The sequence below is a fragment of the Eptatretus burgeri genome, chromosome 1 (assembly GCF_056783735.1).
Source record: "Eptatretus burgeri isolate ZD-2024b chromosome 1, Ebu_testis_v1, whole genome shotgun sequence".
NCBI classification, from domain to species: domain Eukaryota; kingdom Metazoa; phylum Chordata; class Myxini; order Myxiniformes; family Myxinidae; genus Eptatretus; species Eptatretus burgeri.
In genome coordinates, this window is record NC_140961.1 from 135,220,356 (window position 1) to 135,240,443 (window position 20,088).

A 20,088-nucleotide genomic window follows, 5' to 3' on the forward strand; every position below is an offset into this window, starting at 1 on the left:
GGAGCTCGGAGAATGTATCATGACCCGGTGCAAGCAGCCGGATAGCCTCCTTCAGGAACGAGGGGAGGGAATATTCGCCCTTGAAGCGGATCTTGACCAGGTGGGTCCGGTCGAGCTTTGTGAGGTAGAGGGGGCGAGTGCTGTAGATGGGTACACACGGAGCTTGGGGGGTATGAAGGCCCTGGGAACCCTTCTGGTGACGCGATTCCCCATTGTGAATGTCCCGGTGTGTGTGTTCACGAGCGTGGCGAAATGTGTGCTGAAACACGCGCATTGCGTGGGTGAAAGGTTGTGTGTGAAAGAGACCGCGTGTGAGTAAAATGGTGTGCGAGTGAGCCGAAATGCGTGATTCCCAGCACACCGCGTGTAAAGGAAACACCGTGTGTGGATGAAACACCGTTTGTGGATGAAGCACCATGTGTGGAAGTGAAACCCGTGTGTGAGTGAAAAACCCGTGTGAAAAACCCGTGTGTGGCGTGTGTGAGTGAAACCCCCTGTGCAAGTGAAAGGCCGTGTGTGAGTAAAAAGGTGTGTGTGAGTGAAAGGGCATGCATGAGTGAACGGCCGTGTGTGAGAGAGACCATGTGTGTGAGGTCGCTGTATGCGAGGGAGATGGCAGTCGGCATGCGGGAACACGCAACCGCATGTGTGAATGTCATCTCGAGGTGTGTGAGTGTCGTGGCACGTGGGAGTTTGTGCGCGAGAGTGCGAAGACGACGGTGCCTGACAGTGGACAGAGGCCGAGTAGCGGCCGTAGCTGCATTGGGAACCATGCTGGGTTTGCACGGCAGCGCGCGCGGGGTCCGTGCTGTGCTACGCACGAGGCCGCCACGTGCGCGCCTGCGGGAGTGAAGCCCGGTCCGTAAACGCACGCGGTGGATTAGCTGATCCCGCGGACGGACAGAAGGTAGGCTGGGATTTGGATTTGGACCGGGTGGGTTCTTCAGGCGGGCGTGTGTGTGAAGCTCTGACGAGCAGAGCACATGTGTTCGCGTGGGGAACCCCTTGAAACGTGAGGCTTGTTTTGAATGTGCAGGGTGACGTCGTGGCTGTATGGGTGGAATCCGGCAGAAGGAAAATTCCTGCCGGATGGTACCGTCCAAGAGGGACGAGGTGCGCGAAGCGCGAACAGCTGCCATGACGTCACGGGAAAAGAGCGCAGGTTGCGAGTTGCCGCGCTGGTGTGCGCATAAAAAAAAAAAGCAAGCCTTGCTTCGGGTGAACAGGATTCCCAGGCAAGGGGTGGAAGACCCCCCTGTCCAGGGCACAGGACGCAATTAGTTAGGGGCAAGGGTTAGCTTAGCTAGACCGGCTCCATGGGGCAGGGATAAGTCCTCATGAGGCCCGTGGAATGGATTAGTTAGAGGGATTGCAGTGTATATTTAGGATGAGAAATGTGAAAGGGATTTTGTGGACATGGACAGACTGTGAATGTCTAGAGGGGATGTAGCTTAGCTACGTAGTGTTAAAAGGAACGTGCTATATTTTAAGGGATGACGAGGGAGCACGAGGTAGTTTGGGAATGCAGCAAGTAGAATGGCAGTATTCAGCGATGTGAGTGGTGAAATGAATGGAAACATGATGAGTGAGTGAGGCCAGTGGGCCTGAGTGTATGGCGTGAATGTGGAATGCATGGTGCGATGAGTGATTGGGGGGAGGAGTGACTCCCACCCAAGGGACCCCGGGGTCAGTGTAAAGTGAGTTCGGGGGTTAGTTAAATTGACAAAATGGAGGTCGTTTTGCTGTTGGTGGGAAAGTAGGCTCGAAACCCGTTTGGAGGGGTGCAGGAGCCCTGTTGACGGGCTGGGAGTGTGGCTGTGAACGGTGAGTATCGCTTAGTGGGTACCCCAGGCACCGGGCTAGTCGGCCGCGGTAGGCCAAGGGTCCATGGGGGGCCGGAACAGTGTAGTGGGCACGGGTGGGCCCGCATGATGCGGGGCCCGGGGCGCCATTGGCTGCGTGGGCAGTGCATTGGGCACCCAGGGAAGGGGCCGTGGTGGGATTAAGAACCCACCCGTGACTGGTTTCTGACGTTGTTCCAGAAAGTCACGACTGAATTGTCCGTTCGGTGGGCACGTGGCCGTTATTAGTTAACGCGGTCACTCGCATGCCGGGCGGGCGTAGATTCGTAACAATATATGAATATATATATATATATATATATATATATATATATATATATATATATATATCTCCATAGGAACAAAGCTGGATGGGCAGTTTGGCTGGGCCTGTCTGCCCATCAAAATACACTGCAGACATCCAAAGGTGAGCTCAAGGTGTACATAAATGACCTGTGGAACGCAAGAGCAAAAGCTCTCTTGATCTTTTTTTATTTTTTTTTGTATGCATCATCAAGGCTCACATGAGAGCTAACACACAACGCACAGCAAGGGGGGCATAAGACAAGAGGGGTGGGAGAGGGACGGACAAAACAGTGGGAAACAGAGACATTAGGAGATCTGTGGAAGAGAGAGGGATGGGGCAGGGAACAAGGGGTACACAAGATGGATATTACAGGGACTTTCAGGAAGGAAAGCAGGGAATTTGAAGGAGGTGGGTTTTGGGTGGATTAACGGGGGTAGAAAAGATCGAGGTTTTGGATGGGGGAAGATAAGAGGTGGTGGTGAACGGCTGTTTTGAAGGCCTGGAGGGAAGAATGGGAAAGAATAGAGTGAGGGAGTTTATTCCGAAGGCGGGAAAAAAGAGGAATGAAAGAGTGAAGGTGAGCAGTGATTTGTGATTTTGATAGTTTTACCAGAAGGGGGTTGCTGGCGGACCTTGAGCGCCCTGCAGAAATATGGGGAGGACATATCGCAGACAGAGCAGGGCGAGCGAGACCGGAGAGGAGACAGTGGAAGACAGAAAGACCACTGACCTGCCTGTGATGAGAGAATGAGAGGCCCAAAGACTCAGCCCCATCGCGGGAGATGCCAATGATCCGAAATGCCTTGTTTCTACAGCATGAAGCCACAGCGTGAATATCTTGATTTTCAGTCTCAACTAGAGGGGGAGCACTCGGTAGAGTGCAAAACCTCCGCCGCCAATTCTGCGAGGTCACTCAAGTGAACCTGATATCCTATTCATTCAATTTGATGTCAACAGTGCTCATAGAGTTATAGTTTGCAACTTTCCCTTTTACATACTCAATTCATTCGTCATAACTAGATTCCTTGAGACAGAAATTGATTTTACGTGGGTATATCCACTTGAAGTTCGAAAATCAGCTGCAATTATAATTTTGGCATGTTTTTTTTTGTTGGAAATCACTTATAACATATAGAAATGCAAAAAAAAAATCGAAATTTTGTTGAAATTTTATTTGCAAAATTTTTTTCTCTAACAATTTTTTTTTTGGGGGGGAGGGGGTTGGAAATCACTTAAAACATGTAGAAATACAAAAAAAAAAATTCAATTTTTTTTCAAATTGCCCGCCATAGCGGCCATATTGAATTTTGGACCAAGTCCAAAATCTAATGGCATGATCCTTGGACCAGACCTACCCCCCCCCCACCAAGTTTCGTCGAAATCCGTCGAGGAGTTTTTCCATAATATTGTCCACAAACAAACAAACAAACAAACAAACAGAAAGGGGTGAAAACAGTAACCTCCGATCTTCGATGGCGGAGGTTAATAAAGATGGCAAAAGCATGGTGTAGTGGCCTTTTTAAAAAAACTTGTTTACTTGGGTGTTACCTTGTGTCTTGTTTTTTTTAAAGCATGACCTTTTGACGATCTATTGGGTGTTAAGCAAGAGGTGCCAGGTGTACTCTCAAATCCTACAGGCATTGTAATTAAACAAACTGCCTCCCCAACCCTATTAAGATATTTTAAATTGTTAGTGATCCAACGCTGATTGGGGAGCTTGTACACATGCAGGATAAATACTTTAAGAGACATGAGCATAATTTTTACTTCAATTTTGAGAACATTGCAAGACAATGAAGAAATAAAAGTAGCATCTGAGAACTGAACCTGGGATCTCAGAATCATGGAATATGTGCTCAGATGTGAACACCAAGTGGGCCATCCCATTTTGGTGAAATACCAGCACAAAATGGCCTCTTCTTTTCAAATTATAACTTTAACATTCACAAACTAAGTACGCATGGGACAACTGGCTTACATCCCTGTCAGACAATGCCATGTTTTGAGATGTACCACTCCTTGTTGGCACCGTTCCACAATACTTTATGGTGTTTCTGCCTCGTGTTGTCTTCAGACACATTTCTTTTGAAGGAATTTATTAAACTTGTGTGTTCAAATAGTTAAAGAACCAAGTATATCGTCAAAACTAGGAGAAGAAACAAGGAAAATCAGACAGGGAGAGTCCGTTGGCCATATTGCATCCCCATCAAGGAACGTCAAATCCCTGGATGGATTTAATGCAAAGGTAAGCAGCTTACCATTTGAAAGCCTTACAGGTCCATCACTGCATCTAGTGGCTTCAAGAGCTCCAAAGGAGATCACATCAGATCTATTTTTTTTAAACCCGAGAACATACCTATAATTTGGTATCTATTAACATGTTACATGTTAGGGATGGTCATACCCGTGGGTCATTGATGCCAGTGATGAGTGCCTCAGGCCTGTCAAGCACGAGGAAGGCTGCAAGATTTGCGGTGTATGATGCCACAATGATCATGGCAAAACCAGCCCAAACCATGCCGAGGATGCGGGCCGAGAAAGAGCGTGGGCTGCCTGTGGGCCATATACACAAAAAACAAATCTGTAAAGAGACTCATGCCAAGTACACCTTGCTGCCAGCAATGCGAGGCACAGTGACTCTTAAGCGACATCAATCAAGGCCAATGTAAAAAAAAAAGCTGTATTTCAAGAGATATTCAACATGAAGACAATTCTTGAATCTCCAAATATTTCATCTTCAAACACATCGATTAAATGCTTTTTCGAGTTCAATATGTTGCCATTTATGAAGTCATGTATTGCCGGATCTGGTAAATAAAAGAATCATGAGCTGGCTTTATACAAGTGGCATCGTGACCTGATTTTGAAAAATGTCTCATCTGTTCATTCTGGGCAAAGAAAATAAATTTGGAAACTATCCAAGTTTAATGTGACCTTCAATTAATAACAAATGCTCCTCAAAATGTATGTTGTTTTTTTGGCAACAGCATTATGTGAGACTAAAATTGGAAACATATTTTGAGTTTAACAGTAAGCTTGGTTTCATGTAATCACTGCTAAGGTTTAACAACATTCAGTTTACCAAATGAAGATGTAAAGATGATTTGCAATCTGACATGGTTATCAAAACTAGCTTGGATTCACCTTTCTCACTTCATCCTACTACCGGTAGTGAATGTGTGAGGATAATGGGTGGGCACACTCAGACATACAGGCGGACTCGTCCATTTGATACAATCACACTTGCTTGGACGTCAAGGCATGGTGAGATGGATGAGGTGAGGAGGAAAGATGTTCGATGGAGAACCTGTCGGGCACAACACGGTGGGACAAGTGATGGAAGAGTCAATGCGACGAGACGGCATAAGGAAAGTGAAAACAGATCTCATTGGAGACCCGTTACAGGTGCACAGAGGTCTTTGCGCACATCCTGGTGGATAAGGTGTCCCCACTCCACCCACCAGGAGAAAGCTGGCAAGCCTCAGACTCTGCACATGCTTTATGGTCTGCATGAATCTTGCCAGAATTATGCACAAAGTCAATAGGAATTCATGAACAACTAAAGGAATTATTTTTGCTCATACTGAGAGAAGTTGTTGGAGTGGGAACAATGTTAACACAAACACAGAATTTAAAAACAGAGCAGTCACATGAAACGACTCTGGCGATAAAAAGAAAGGAAGCAGGGTACATCACAATAACTTACAGATTTCCTTGTAAGTCAGTTTTCTGAGAATATAATACTTGCTCACAGTCAACACAAGCAGGTGTCTAACACTGTGGAACAATGGTGTTGAAATGGTGGCGACAACACCCACCAGCCCTCCTGTTATCCCTTCAGCGACACCACGCAGCAGGAGGCCGCATGTGTTTGCTACCAGGTCTCTGTAAATTACACTTTCCCACCAATTCCCCTATTATTGTTATTTATCAAAGAAATGGGTAGCAAAATGATTGCACTGCACAATCGTTGTCACTTAATACAAGGCCATTCGGCGAAACGGTTGAAGTGTTTGGACAAAACAACAGAGTCACGAGAGAAAGTCACATTGGCATGAAATACCAAACAATGAAAGATGGCAATGTTCCCTTCAAAGAACACAAAATGCTAATGTTGGAACGCAGGTTTAAATATTTCAAGTAAGAGTTAAAACAATGCCAAATGATGTCGCAATATCTAGGCCCCATGCTTTTAAAATATACCATTGAGATATGGTTTGGTCATTCACGAAATCTCAACATGGTGGATATGCTACAAGTCCACATACAAGTTAGCCCTCTTCGCATTCCCATCTGAACCAATGGATTACGACACTCAAAACCAAAATTCAAATCCCAGATGTGATATATATATATATATATATATATATATATATATATATATATATTTGTCCTTTGTCCACTAATGTCCTTGTAATCTATATAAATAACATGGCGGTTGCTGTCTGTCCGCTTTCGTATCCCCTCTCTCACCTCTTTGGGCGTCGTTCTTCAGTAAACTTCACCAAAATAACTCACAATTCTACTTATGGCATTTAAATATGCTTACAAACTTTTCTATCCGTTTGGCCTCGTCAAAAATAAACTGTTGTCAAAACATTTGCTGTACCAAATTGGAGGATGACAGTTGCTTGTGCTTCAAGCCTAAGTGTCATGGGAATGGGTTTTGTTACCCCGTGCATGCGAAGCGAAAAGCGGGGTTAAGCAGTCGGTTCACTTTGTTTGTCTGTCTGTCTGCAAACGTCAGTTTATGATCGAGTAACTACTTAATTTGAATTGAATATTACATTTTCAATGCAAATTCGAACATGAATCAGAAAACGAATGTGCAGTTCAGCAGCAATTTGGCTCTGAATTCGACCCGATCGTACATGCGCAGAGAGGAGTGAGATAATATTTTTTACTCCGTCTGCTTGCTGAGCAGTTAAACAAAATTGAAAATCATTTCCAAACAGGAAATCTATTGTTTTTTTAAGGACGTCATAAAGGACGCAAACAACAGGCACGAAGAACTAATGTGACGTGTTAAATAAGGCGGTGCGCAAGACGCTGCATCAACGGCAATAAACTTCCAGAATTAATTTTTTTTCTACAACCTTTAAAAATCTTTATTTCAAATTAATTATTTACTTGAACACTGTGTAACACAAATCGCCTTCCTGGCACTTTCAAAAACCTTCCATTTAGCAGTACTTAGACAAAATATTACAGCGTTTTATATCTTCTCGACCAATCAAATTTGCTGCTCGCAAACACCCTTGGTTTTGGCTGCTTGGCTGCTTGGTTTTGTTACTCCATTTTTTTTTTTGTTTGTCACAGCAATGTTGCCGTTATTCCATGGTACTCCATCTGATCACCCGTCCTTGACGGCGATATCCTGTAGTTCACATTAAAGTACAATTTGAATGTCATCTATGGACAAACTCCACTATGAATCTTAGATCAACGTTAAAAAAATAAAAACTTTTACTCCCAAAACAAAGTTAACAGTAATGTTAAACAAAAAAGAAAAAAAAAACAATCATCCTGTTGTGATGAAAGAAGCAAAAACGACTTTCATCGATATTGAAATGATGAGAGTTCACAGAGGGTTCAATGGAACCTTTTTACCAGTACAGAGTACATGTGATTGTCAGAAATATTAATTGGAGAACTTAAAAATAAATAAATAAACAAACAAACAAACAAACAAACATGCCAGAACACTAAAAAAACCAAAAACACAACAGGTAGTCCAAATGTGTGAGCGAGAGTATGAACTCTGGATAATGGATGGAATTGACAGGACGTTTATTGAGGTATGCTAACCGCCGTGGGAAGCAAGAAGAAGCTGACGTTTTGGGAGTTAACCCTTCACATAGCCGCTTTTGAGCCGATGACAGGCTAACGCCTGAAACGTTCACCTCATGCTTCCCATGGCGGTTATGATCCTTCGATCAGCGTTCTGTCGGTTTCCTCCATCGTCTTACCTGCCTGCCAACGCAGATCGACACGAGCCTTCACCACCAAAACTAGTCCTTCATTCTTTATTGACCTCTGGATAATTAATAACACAAAGTCTTGGTGGTGGCATGTTTCATCAGCCATGGTAAAATGTTCCAAGTTCATTCTGTGCCCTCGAGAGCGTCACAGAATCCATTCTCCCACTTTCAAAGTGAAATTTACGCACCATCACTAAGTTTATTTTCACTTTATACATACAGCATGTCCTTCAAATTAGAAAGCAAGCGAGCGAAGAAACAAAACGATGAGTCCCTTATAACAATGAAGTCACTCAGACTAAATCAGAATATTCAGGTGATTCAACATTCTTTACTGAGAGAGCAACGAAGCAACACAGAACATAATGAAAATCACAATGGAGGAAAACTGCTGAGAATTTCACCAGAACCTATTCCACACCTCACCTACTAATCATGTCAGCTATCATTTGATGAGTAAGAGAAACAAACAACCAGGTTCAAACATGGATATGATCAGGCTGTTGCTGTCATGGGAATAAAAACAAAGCACAGAAAACAAAATAAATAAATAAAAAAAAGGTGAAAACTAGAAGAGCACGAGGTAGAGCGCATACCTCCACCAGGCTGAACAGTTTACGTTTTGTATCTTAATGATAGGCCGGATCTGCATCCGGAAATTATCCAAATTCGAATCGGTTTGTTCTTGTCACCGACCCAACTTATCCACCAAGTTTTATCATAAATCGGTCATAACTTTATGAAATATCATGATATATATCATGTTTGGCCCCATCTCTCAATGGTGATGCAAAAAAAACAAAAACAAAAAAAAACTCTTGCATCCGGATCCGGATCTTCACCATAATCGAATCAATTTGTCCTTGTGTCCACCACCTTGTATCCAAAAAACACCCAATCTGGTCTTCGTGTAGCGCGGCGTGATGGGCCGAATGGCCTTCTCCTGCATCAAATTCCCTTGTGATCCTTTGTGAAACTGACTGGCGAGGCCTGCCATTCGACTGGACTTCTGATTTGTTCAGGGTAGTGGCGATACCTCACCTACTCTTTGCAAAAGACACTGAAGAATCTTTAACGTCCTTCAGCTCGATAGGTGCACGACTAATGCTAGCAGATGGTTGCACGACCTCTGCATCATCCTCTGACTTTTTCTTCTTCTTCGTTTGTATGCAGCACAATGCTGCAGGGTAACGTCATTGGCTGAGAGCAAGGCTGTGCCGCTGATGCAATGCCCTCTCCTGGTTTTGGCAGGAATGTGTAATTTGTTCATGGTGCTGGGGATAGGTCGCCGACACTTTGCGGAGGCCATCATGGGATCGTTAATGTCCACCAACGAATGCTGGCAGATGGGACACCCGTTTAACGTTCGTCCTGTGGACAGCACACTGATGAATCACCCTGCCTGCGAAACATTGGCCAGGCCTGACAAGTCTAAAAGTCATGACAGTTTATAGCTGGGTCAGGATTCGAACCTAGGCGAGGCAGTTTAGAGGCGGGTGTGCGTACCTCCAGGCAATCCTGTCAGCCCATCCTTGGACTCAAAAGATCAGAGAGAGTATACAGGCAAAGGAATGTGGTCGTGCAACGCGCTTGCTTTCCACTTCTTGAGTAAGTTTGCCTTTTACTCTTCTGAAGGCTTACTCATTGCAGAGAACTCGAACAAGAGGTTTTGTCAAAGTATGACTTACTGTGTTGGTAATCTTACCCTCCCCGATGCCAGAGTTGAGCAAGGTCCCCCAGGAGAACCACATTGCTGAAGAAAGCGTAAGGTGTTCCTCCTCTTCCTCCTCATTGTTCATCTTGAATCGACCAAAGGGGCTGTGAGGCAGGCATACATCTCTGTATAGAACAGCAAGAAGGAAACATCAAGAAGCAGCATGTGCGGCTGGGCGAGAACAGTGTGCAAGGCATTCATACGAATGCAGCACCGAGTTGTGTGCTTGCTTCATTTATTGGGGACATGGCTGTGCTACTGGATACAGTGCCACCTAGGGGTGAGGCTATGAATTGGAGAATTTGGTCGGGTACCGACACACAAAGGCATAATGAGGCTTGAACAGGTCTGCAATACGAGACAAGGACATCAGGAGACATCATTTGAACTTTTTCCAAGAATTAGAACAAGAGATAATTTACAAAAGCCAAAACAATGTAGGGTATGGGATTTTAACCTCAAATTGCAGTCATATGAGCCAAATGGTCAGGAGGTAACACCAAAGAGACTACACGTTCACTGTGATTATGGCAATATGACAACAAGTGCTTACATTTGGATCAGCCAACAGTCTGGTTTAAAGATGGAAGATTTAAAAGGGTGTTCACACAAAGTTAATGAAAGAGCTGGGATATGTGCAGAGATGCCAGAATGAGTGGGGAGGGGGGGGGGAGGGGGGTGGAGGGGGCACGGGGATGCCTAACCGAGAGTGTAAGACATTTCTAAAGCGTATCATATCTTTGGACTGCCAATAAATTTGTCCTCGCAAGTCTTTCGGAGCCTTTATGTGGCAGACCTCGAAGTTCCCTCAAAAAGGATTGGCCGATTCCAATTTTTTCCGTATTTAGTCAATTTTTCCCGTATTTAGTCAATTTTCACTGCGATAATACAGCGCATGTATCCTGGCAGCGAGTGACGCCGCCTGACAAGCCTACAGCTTCCATACCTACCACTAATTTATATTATTGATGATTCTCAGTATTACGATTAATTTAAATAGTCTGACTGCACGTGGGCATGATCACTTTTTTGTTGGACCTATTGATGCACAACAACGACTGGAGCACTTCTGGTTCGATCGAAAGCATCATGATCCTTGTTTAATACGCGTTACGTGCTTTCGTTTGATTTACAGCGTCGATTTCTTCTTCAATTTGCAACTGGCTGTTTATCTCCAGATATTTATTTTCCACCCTGAATCAATAAAGAGAAGGATATGTTTGTAATATTTATTTATTTATTTATTTATTTATTTATTTTCTGCTCTCAAATAAATTCTCCACCCTTGCCCTTCTGCCGCTCTGGCATCCCTGGGTATGTGTGAACAGAAGTTTGGATGTGAAATATTTGGAGTTAATCCATCCATGAGCATGGATTCGTCATATGGAGCAAATCGCTATGAACACAGCACAAGTACTCACTATCGAGGTTGCTATGTGTGGCAATTCTTGTGACAAAAGTAACCACTCCTTGCTATTTGGCCCATATTAAATGTTTCACATCAAGGCCAAAACAATAGTTGTGAGTCTCTCTTTCCTTCTTTTAACAGCCCCAGTTATTCCCACATTTTAATGGGATTGACTGGGTAAAGATTCTGGCCTTGCACAAATTGGCTGGCCAGGCCTGGTGGTCGACCAAAGGTGGGAGGATTTTGTTCAGGGTGCCGGTGTTAACTCGCCTACTCTTCATGAAAGACGTCGTGGGATATACAACGCCCACCAATTACTTGCGTTGGCAGATGGATCTTCCGGCTTAACGTAATTCTGATGGATAACACACACACACACACACACACACACACACACATTGACGTATCGCACTGCATGCATTCTGCCAGCCCTGAAGTTGAAACATTTAGTCCAGATCTTGGGATTTAGTACTGGACTAGTTATCATGGATTATTTGTGTGAACGAAGCTCAAAAGTAAAGAGTGGAGACTGAAGACGTGTAAAACTCACCTGAATCGGTCAAGAAGGTATAACATGACAGCTACCACGTGTACAGACAGTCCAACGAGGAGCCACAGCGTGCTCTGAAATGGCTGCATGAATGAGTCCAGGGTGCTGCGTGGAATTTCCTGCACACACACACACACACACACACACACACACACACACACACACACACACACACACACACACACACACACACACACACACACACACACACACACACACACACACACACACACACACACACAATTTTGATCCATAACACCTCGTTCCTTATTCATCGCACAGGTTATCACAATGTAAAGGAAGCTTGCGTCCATTGAGGCATGTGTAAACATGGTCATGCTGACTCAATGGAAAACAATACTTTTTGTCCTCGGAGAAAATGTGATCCAATCAGCCCATCCACCTGCGGCAGCGGGAGACTAAGTTTGCAATTGTGTATGTGTGTGCGTGCGTGCATCCAGGCCATAACATTTTTTTTTTTTTATAGCTTTTGTCATCAAATTTTCAACAGACCTTCATTATGAGAATAATAATTAATAATTGGGTCAAAATGTCAAAGGGCAGTCACAGAAAGTACAAGTCGCCCTTATTAGCCCGTCCGCTGCGCAGACAGCCTTGGTTTTTATTTATTTGTAATCGCTTCAGTGTTTGTTTTTTATTTTGTCCACTTTCCTTTTGAGATTAAAATAATTATTTTTATTTTTTTTAATTCGATTAAAAAAATTACCTTAATTATTACAAAAAAGTTACACTAATTAAAAATTTATCTTGTTTGCATTTTTTAGTTTGAGAACAAAGTGGACACGGATGGGCTTTGCATTTTGCGATGCTTTCTCATTTTACCATGCGATACCTTCTGCACAAAGTTTTTTAAAAAAAAATGTGGGTCAAGATTAGAAAAAAAAAAAAGAAGTCTATTTATAATTTGTATGTGATCGTTACATCATTGGCCACCACGAGAATCAATACCGAACAGGTAAACAGTAATAGAGCACCATCACAGATCGCGTTTTTACATGTTTAAAAGAAAGTGACACATGATAAGCTTCTGACAACCGAACAAGTTTTAACGCTGAATATATCTCATCTCTCAATCTATCTGTCTATCTCTCCCCCTCCATATCAACTTTGCTTGTATGCAGCAAAATACTTGAAGGAGATATCCATTTACTATGTATGCCAATATATCAGAAATTTTGACATCACCCCCTCCCAAACTTCTTTACCCACTCTTCACACTTTTCTCCCACACTCCCCTTTCCTCTCGTGTACCATTCTCCCTTTTGTAAGTTTGCATTTTCATAAATTAGCACCCTCCCCCCCCCCCACCTCCTATGTCCGCCCCCCCCCCCACTACCAGTCCCATGTGGGGGCAATAGATGGAATTAAATGCCATATGTGGTGTCATAGCTACCTCCGTTCAAAATGACGTGGAACCAATTTTCTTTGAATTTGGAACTCAAGCAAAACCAAATATTCACTGAAAAAGTAAACATACTCAGTAAACATATGCTCGCATGTTCAGTTCAGTAAGCCTAGAGTTCTGAAAGCAATTTAAAATGGGTACCTTCTTGATGAGGATGGTGATGCCTTGGTATTTAAATGGTTTAGAAAACTCGATGTACTGAGCACGCTCGTTGTTTATTGTAAGAGGTGCAACCACCATATCTGCCAGGCCGGTCAACAGCTCCCCCATCATGCCATTCCACTCTTTCTTATTGCTGTTGTTGACCTGTACACACGGACAGAAAATATGAAATCCTCACTTTGGTACAGCACATCTTTGGCATTGGCAGGATATTCCATTCAAAGTGTGCAGGTCACTATAAAGATCAATTGGACCGGTGAGTCCAGAATAAAACGAGGGGCAAAAAATGAAGTAACAAAATGTGAGTAAGAAGGTGAATGCAACGACATAAGTACATGTGATGTTCAAACAGTTCTCCAGGTGAGTTAATCATAATCGTTGAAGACATGCAAACATTAAAAAAAAAACAGAATCTACATATATATATATATATATATATATATATATATATATATATATATATATATATATATATATATATATATATATATATTGTTGCGGTTGAGGAAATTCACAAACCACCATTCAGGTCCCGTAGGTGATATATCTCTGTAAGTACATGTGTAGTTAGCCCCAAACCCGTTGTTTAGAGGGAGTAAATGTGATTCATTCGGGCTGCGACCCTTTAAGATAGCCATTTTTCTGTTCTATCTTTATTTTGAACCAACCACGTCTCAACCGCCATCACACAACAACCACCAACCACAACGCCGCTTCACAACAACAACAACAACGCCAACAGCCACGAGCTTTACCTTCACAACTCGCTCCCGCAAACATCGCATCACCGCCATTCCAAACGTCGCCATGGCCATGGACCACCACTTTAGACCCTCCACCACCTTCGCCTCTCCTTCTGCGGCCATTCCCGCACCGCTTATGGGCACCGAGTATCAGGCTGTCCTGGACTCGTACAGGGCGCGCGCCGAGCCGCGGGTACAAAGTGCGGCCTTTCCGAGGAGAAGTCGGATCAGGAATGATACACGCCCACTTCTGATCCGTGCAATCAGCAAGCGCGGGGCGGTTTGGCCCCGCCTGCAGGCGCGTCGGAGTAGAATCGATATATGCAAATTCGAGGATCAGGGGAGATTCACGCCCCTTTTTCTCCGTCCAATGGGCGAGCGTGGCTCCACCCCCGAGCTCGTTCTGATCCAGAAATTTGCATATGGGTTCTCCTACACCACTATAAAGCGCCAAGCGCGGGGCGAATTCAGTGAGTTTTTCGGTCAAGGCGAGTTGGAGAAGAGTTGAGAGTTTGAGTTGGAGAAGGGTTGCTGCAGTCGGCTGAGGAGAATTGCGGAGGGGACCGGATACCTTGGGTCCGAGGCAAGGAAGACGGCGGTCGGCGACAAGGTCGCAGTGGAGTCGCTCGTCGCGGGACCCAAACAAGCCAGCTATCCTCTTTCCCCAGAGCATCAACAATTCCCCCCTTCCCCCCCCCCCCGCGCTGAGAGTGCGAAAAGGGGGCCCCGTTCCCACCCAACTCCAAGCAGTGCCAACGAAACCCGCGGAGGAGCGCGGAGTCGGGGCACCGCCGCGACATTTGCGGCTCATCACAAGACACGGGTAGGATCCACCCGGTCTCGCGGCCCACAGGCCCCGTCTGTCCCCTTGTCTTTGAGGGTGGCCCTTTTCTTTTGCTTTTGAGTAAATGTGTTGTCGGCGCCGTCTGTAAAGTAAAACTGTGTAAGTGTTGCCGTGTGCTCGCGTAGTCGGTAGTAGATCTGCATTGTTGTGTTTCTTTTGTTGCAATTGCTTTTGGTGCATAATTGTTGTAATTGTATATGTGTGCTTTCCGTGTGCCGCGGAATAAATGTGCCTTATGTTTGAACTGTTTTCCCGTTTCGCTTCGTCTTTTCTTTAATTGAATCTCCATCTTGCTTCACGTAAAGGGTTGGTAGTGGGCTTAATATGCCCGATAATTAATCGGAACCATCGAAGTCGACGATAACACCGCTCGGTTATCCCGATAGTACGGAACGGGTTGTTTAAGTGGCCCGTGTCCGGAGTCGACCTGCGGCGAGGTGCGATCGCCCGGTCTACCCTCCGTGTGGGTACTTAGGTAGGTCGAATTTGGCGAACAACCCTATCCCGCACGGGGGGGCCGATTGGCACGATCGTGGTGAGGCCGAAAGGCCCACCCGTGACTAGTTCCCGGCGTTAGTCCGAGAGGGTCACGACAGAATTGTCCGTCCGGTGGGCGACGTGCCGCGATTCGAGTTACGTGGCTGCTCGCACGCCGGCGGGCGCGAATTCGCAACTATATATATATATATATATATATATATATATATATATATATATATATATATATATATATATATATATATATATATATATATATATATATATATATATATATATATATATATATATATAGTCAAAGCTCGTTACTATGCCACCCGTCGGGACCGAGCAAAAGTGGCATAGTAGCGAGAGTGGCATAGTAACGAGATTTTGTAAAAACGGCCTTATTTTCTCAAGTTACCCATCTATAGTTAATCTTTAGACAAAATTTATTCCAGCAAGTAAAAGCCACGACTGTTGTATAAGCTAAGCGAACGGAGAACATACACACACTAACAGAGTTCACACACTAACATATGGCATGGCGAGAAATTCACGACACACAAAGCTTTCAAGAATCGTCGGCTGGCGCATCTTCTTTCGGCGGATCTCGTGCATCTCGTTGTCTAGCCGATCGCACACTTGCATCACACCGGGCTTCCCGCTTCTCTGCTGCATGAACTTCCGGACGGTGCTACAAGCGCGCTGGGCTTCCTCGAACGGAACGATTTCCTCCTCGACAGTTACCTCGTCATCTTCGCTTTCCACCGGCTCCTCACTGCACAGAATCTCCTCCGCAATCTCCTCCAGCGTGAAATACCCGCCAGTCGCGAGGCGCTCGTCGGCTTCGAGAAAGTCAGACAGCTCGATCTCCTCGTTCTCGTGCATCTTTTCCTCGGCAGGCAGAGCTTCCCAGATGTCAGGCAGCTCCGCATCCTGTGGCTCAGTTTGGATCTCCTCTTCGATGAACTTGGCCTTCGCGAAACAGTTCCTGATCGTCGACTTGCCGACCTGCTCCCAAGCACGCCGGGCGACGTGTAGAGCGTCGAGCAACGTGAACTTGAACTCCTTTCCCTCGTCTATGGCCTCAAGCCGGCGGCATAGCAGGAGCTTCTTGTAGTGGCGCTTGAGGTTCTCTATGATTCCCTGATCCATTGGTTGTGAATTGGCTGTCGTGTTGGGTGGGAAGAAGACCAGTTGGATGTTGTTCAGCTCGAGCTCGGGAGGGTGGCCAGAGAAGTTATCGAGACAGACCAGCACTCTGCGTCCCTGCTGGCCGAGTCGTCCGTCCCATGCACGCAACATCTCCTCGAAAAGCTCCGCCGTCATCCACGCCTTCGAGTTTTCCTTGTACTTGACCGGGATCTCTTTGTTCTTGAAGGCATGGGGTTTCTTGGAATTGCCAATCACCAGAAGAGGGAACTTCTCGCTGCCGCTCATGTTTGCCCCAACCAGAAGAGTGATCCTTTGCTTGCTTTTCTTTCCTCCAGTACATCGCTCTCCCCTGAAAGCCATGGTCTTGTTCGGAAGCAGCTGCCAGAAGAGTCCAGTCTCGTCCAGGTTGAAGACGTCGTCTGCGGAGAACTGCCCGAGTAAGGGCCGGAGAACCTGTTGTTGCCACTCAAGAAAGGATTGCGAATCCACCGCTCCAGCTTCGCCCTGCACTGTCTTGAACGTGATGCCGTGGCGCTTCTTGAAATTGCCCAACCAACCGTCGCTCGCCATGAAGTCTGGGATGTGCATCAGCTCGGCCAGTTTCATCGCCTTCTCCTTGATCAGATCGCCGCTGACAGGCACATTCTGTCCTCTTGATTGCTTCAGCCACATGAGCACTCCCTCATCAAGCTTCGGGTCGTGAGCCTGCTTCAACTTCATGCGCTTCGATGGAAATCCAGCTTTGATTGCAGCCTCGATTGCATCCTTCTTGCTGAGAATGCCCTTCACGGTGGTTCTCTTAACTTCGACGCCCCATTTCTTGCTAATCTCCCTGGCCAACTTGGACTGATTCGGCTCCTTCTTCGCGGCATCGATGATCTCCTTCTTCTCCTTCAGCGTAAAGTCGGTTCGCTTGCGTTTCTGAGCTGACATTATGGGCTGAATTTGAAAAATAATGATGTCACTGTTGTACGTGTGCCTGCGTGTCTGTGTGTGTGCTCGCGCTTTTTTGTGTCTCGTTGTGCGTGTTGTGATTGGCTTGTTGTGGCTGGCATCGGGGAGAAGAATCGCGTGTTTTGACACAGTATGACTATGCGCGTACATATTGAGTTATGTTGTGCGCAGCTGGACTGTAGTTCGTCGCTTCGCCTTTGGATGTGAGTGTGATAATCGAGCACTGCGCAATACAGACTTTTTCACGACTCGTGCCTTTTAACAGTCACACAGTAGTGGCATGGTAGCGAGAGTAGGGGGTGGCATAGTAAATTTATTTTGTATTGAATTTTGTCGGGACCGAGCAAAAGTGGTATAATAGCGAGAGTGGCATAGAAGCGAGGTGGCATAGTAACGAGCTTTGACTGTATATATATATATATATATATATATATATATATATATATATATATATATATATATATATATATATATATATATATATATATATAAAGAAAGACACACCCACATCTCTCACCTGTGAAGGGAGGGAATCACCAATCAGCTTTCACCAGGTCAATTAAACACAGGTGGCTCGGATTATATAAATAAATCGACTCCTCCCATGCTCTTCCAGCCAAAGAAGCTGCATAAAGCAACCAAGAAAGGCTACCAAGGTAAGCTCTTTGCTGTTTCAAACCCTTCCCAGACTTCCTCCACAGTTGTAAAGACATTCACAAACAGTACATTATGCTGATCAAAGGAAAATCATAGCAAAAATATACAAATTTGAATTCCCTTACAAACGGAACCTGGATTCCTTACGATTGCTTCCACTTTCTTTTCAATGCACATGTGAGGTGTACAAAAGAATGCTCTGACAATGCCTTGTGCGAGTGGAAGCATGAAGTTTCATGGGTGGTGTATAATTTCAGTGTGGCTGGTTTGCACACTGACCAGACATAAAAATTAATATAACCACAAATTATTCCGTCCAACGAATAATTTACTTTTCATCATTTGACTTAACTGAGAAACCTTCGCAATCTTAACAGTTATTGCATATTATGTCGACGTGGAGTTGGGAGAGGGGAGGGATCCGAGATGCGGGATGCAGACATGGAGGTGGGAGGTGGGTGAAGAGATGTCGACTTGGAGTAAGGAGAGGGGTGAGGGATGTGCACTTGGAGTTTGGAGGGGGAGGGAGGGATGCGGAGTTGGGAGGGGAGAGGGATGTGGAATTGGGAGGGTCATAGGGATGTGTACTTGGAGTTGGGATGGGTGCAGGGATTTGGAGGTGGGAGGGGTACAGGGATTTGGAGTTGGGAAGGGGGCGAGATGTGGGCTTGAAGATAAAGGGGCGTGGTAAACAGAGAGTTGGAGTGGGAGGGGGGAGGCAGAGGGTAGAGAAGGGACAGTGTTGGGAAGGGGGGGGGTTCCGCATGCTTTGAGATGGGGAGGGGGTTTGAAGGCCTGGAGTGTTGAGGGAAGGAGGGATTGTTGTCTTCATTTTTGGAGGGGGAAGTTGAGGACTTTGGATTTGGGAGGAGAATTTGAAGACTTTGGGTTGAGAGCTTTGGGCTGGGGTGGGAGAGAGGGGGTGGGTTGAGGACTTGAAGTCACATTTTACAATACGTGGAATTTCCATGGGTCTCTGCCATTATCCTGTCAAGGGACATTTCTGCCAAACTCCTGGAATATTCCACACTCTATTAGTCTATTGGGAATGAATTCCCTTATAACAGCCCAGTGGAACTGGGTTATCAGCTCGTATCTATACGCTAAGAGAGCCGTTTTTGTCTGTTTATCTGTGTCACCATTTTTCTCAGAGATGGCTGAATGGTTCTTCAAACTTTCAGAGGTTCATCAGTGAATGCCAAGGAGTGTTTTAGGCAAAAAAATTTTTTGAAAAAGTTGGATTTTTCTGTTGTTTTTTTTATTTTATCACTCTGTCGTACCTTAGCCTTTGTAGCGACGTGAAAAAGAAATATTAAAAGATCCCCAACCCCATTCTTTCATGGATATAGCGAAGCTTTTTAGGCCCCCACAAAAAATTTCTTCAAAATTTCAACAGGATTCGGACAACACTGGGCAACAGCAGGTACCCCTGCTCATACTGTTTATACTGTGAACATTTGTGAGGTAGTAAGCAGTCATTAATTTAAGGCCTTCAACACCACTTATGTATATATACTTTGAACAATTTGAACCCTGTAATAAGTATATGTGTTTAGTATAAGGTGCCTGCATATTGCAGCGAGGACTCAGAATGATCTAATTTAGATGGTAGATAGGATAAGATGTCTAGTCCATCTGTTCTTCTGTGAACTGGGTAAGGCCAGGCAAGTGTAGAGGGCTGTACAGACGTATCCCTCCCACATACTGGAGAGAGGGTGAGATGGGGGAGGGGGGAGGGGAAATGCACCGCCTCGCTGTCTCCATCAGTGTGAAGGAGGTGGGCATTGGACTGTTCCTGGTCCATGATTCGCTAAACTCCTGGGTTAGTGATTGGTCTGCTGAGCCTGGGTGGAGAGACTCCTGTGG

The 20,088-nt window shown here is 45.1% G+C and overlaps 1 protein-coding gene across 2 annotated transcripts in view; it reads right to left on the bottom strand.

Moving 5' to 3' along the window:
* GRIN1 (glutamate ionotropic receptor NMDA type subunit 1) overlaps window positions 1-20,088 on the bottom strand; it is an 83,913-nt gene that overhangs the window by 13,796 nt on the left and 50,029 nt on the right. For both annotated transcript variants that reach the window (XM_085899305.1, XM_085899314.1), the window contains 4 exons: window positions 13,369-13,533; window positions 11,802-11,920; window positions 9,835-9,947; window positions 4,553-4,701 (listed from right to left, as the gene is read on the bottom strand). In XM_085899305.1, coding sequence (XP_085755431.1) covers window positions 4,553-4,701; window positions 9,835-9,947; window positions 11,802-11,920; window positions 13,369-13,533 — 546 coding nt within the window. The remainder of the gene's footprint in view (window positions 1-4,552; window positions 4,702-9,834; window positions 9,948-11,801; window positions 11,921-13,368; window positions 13,534-20,088) is intronic.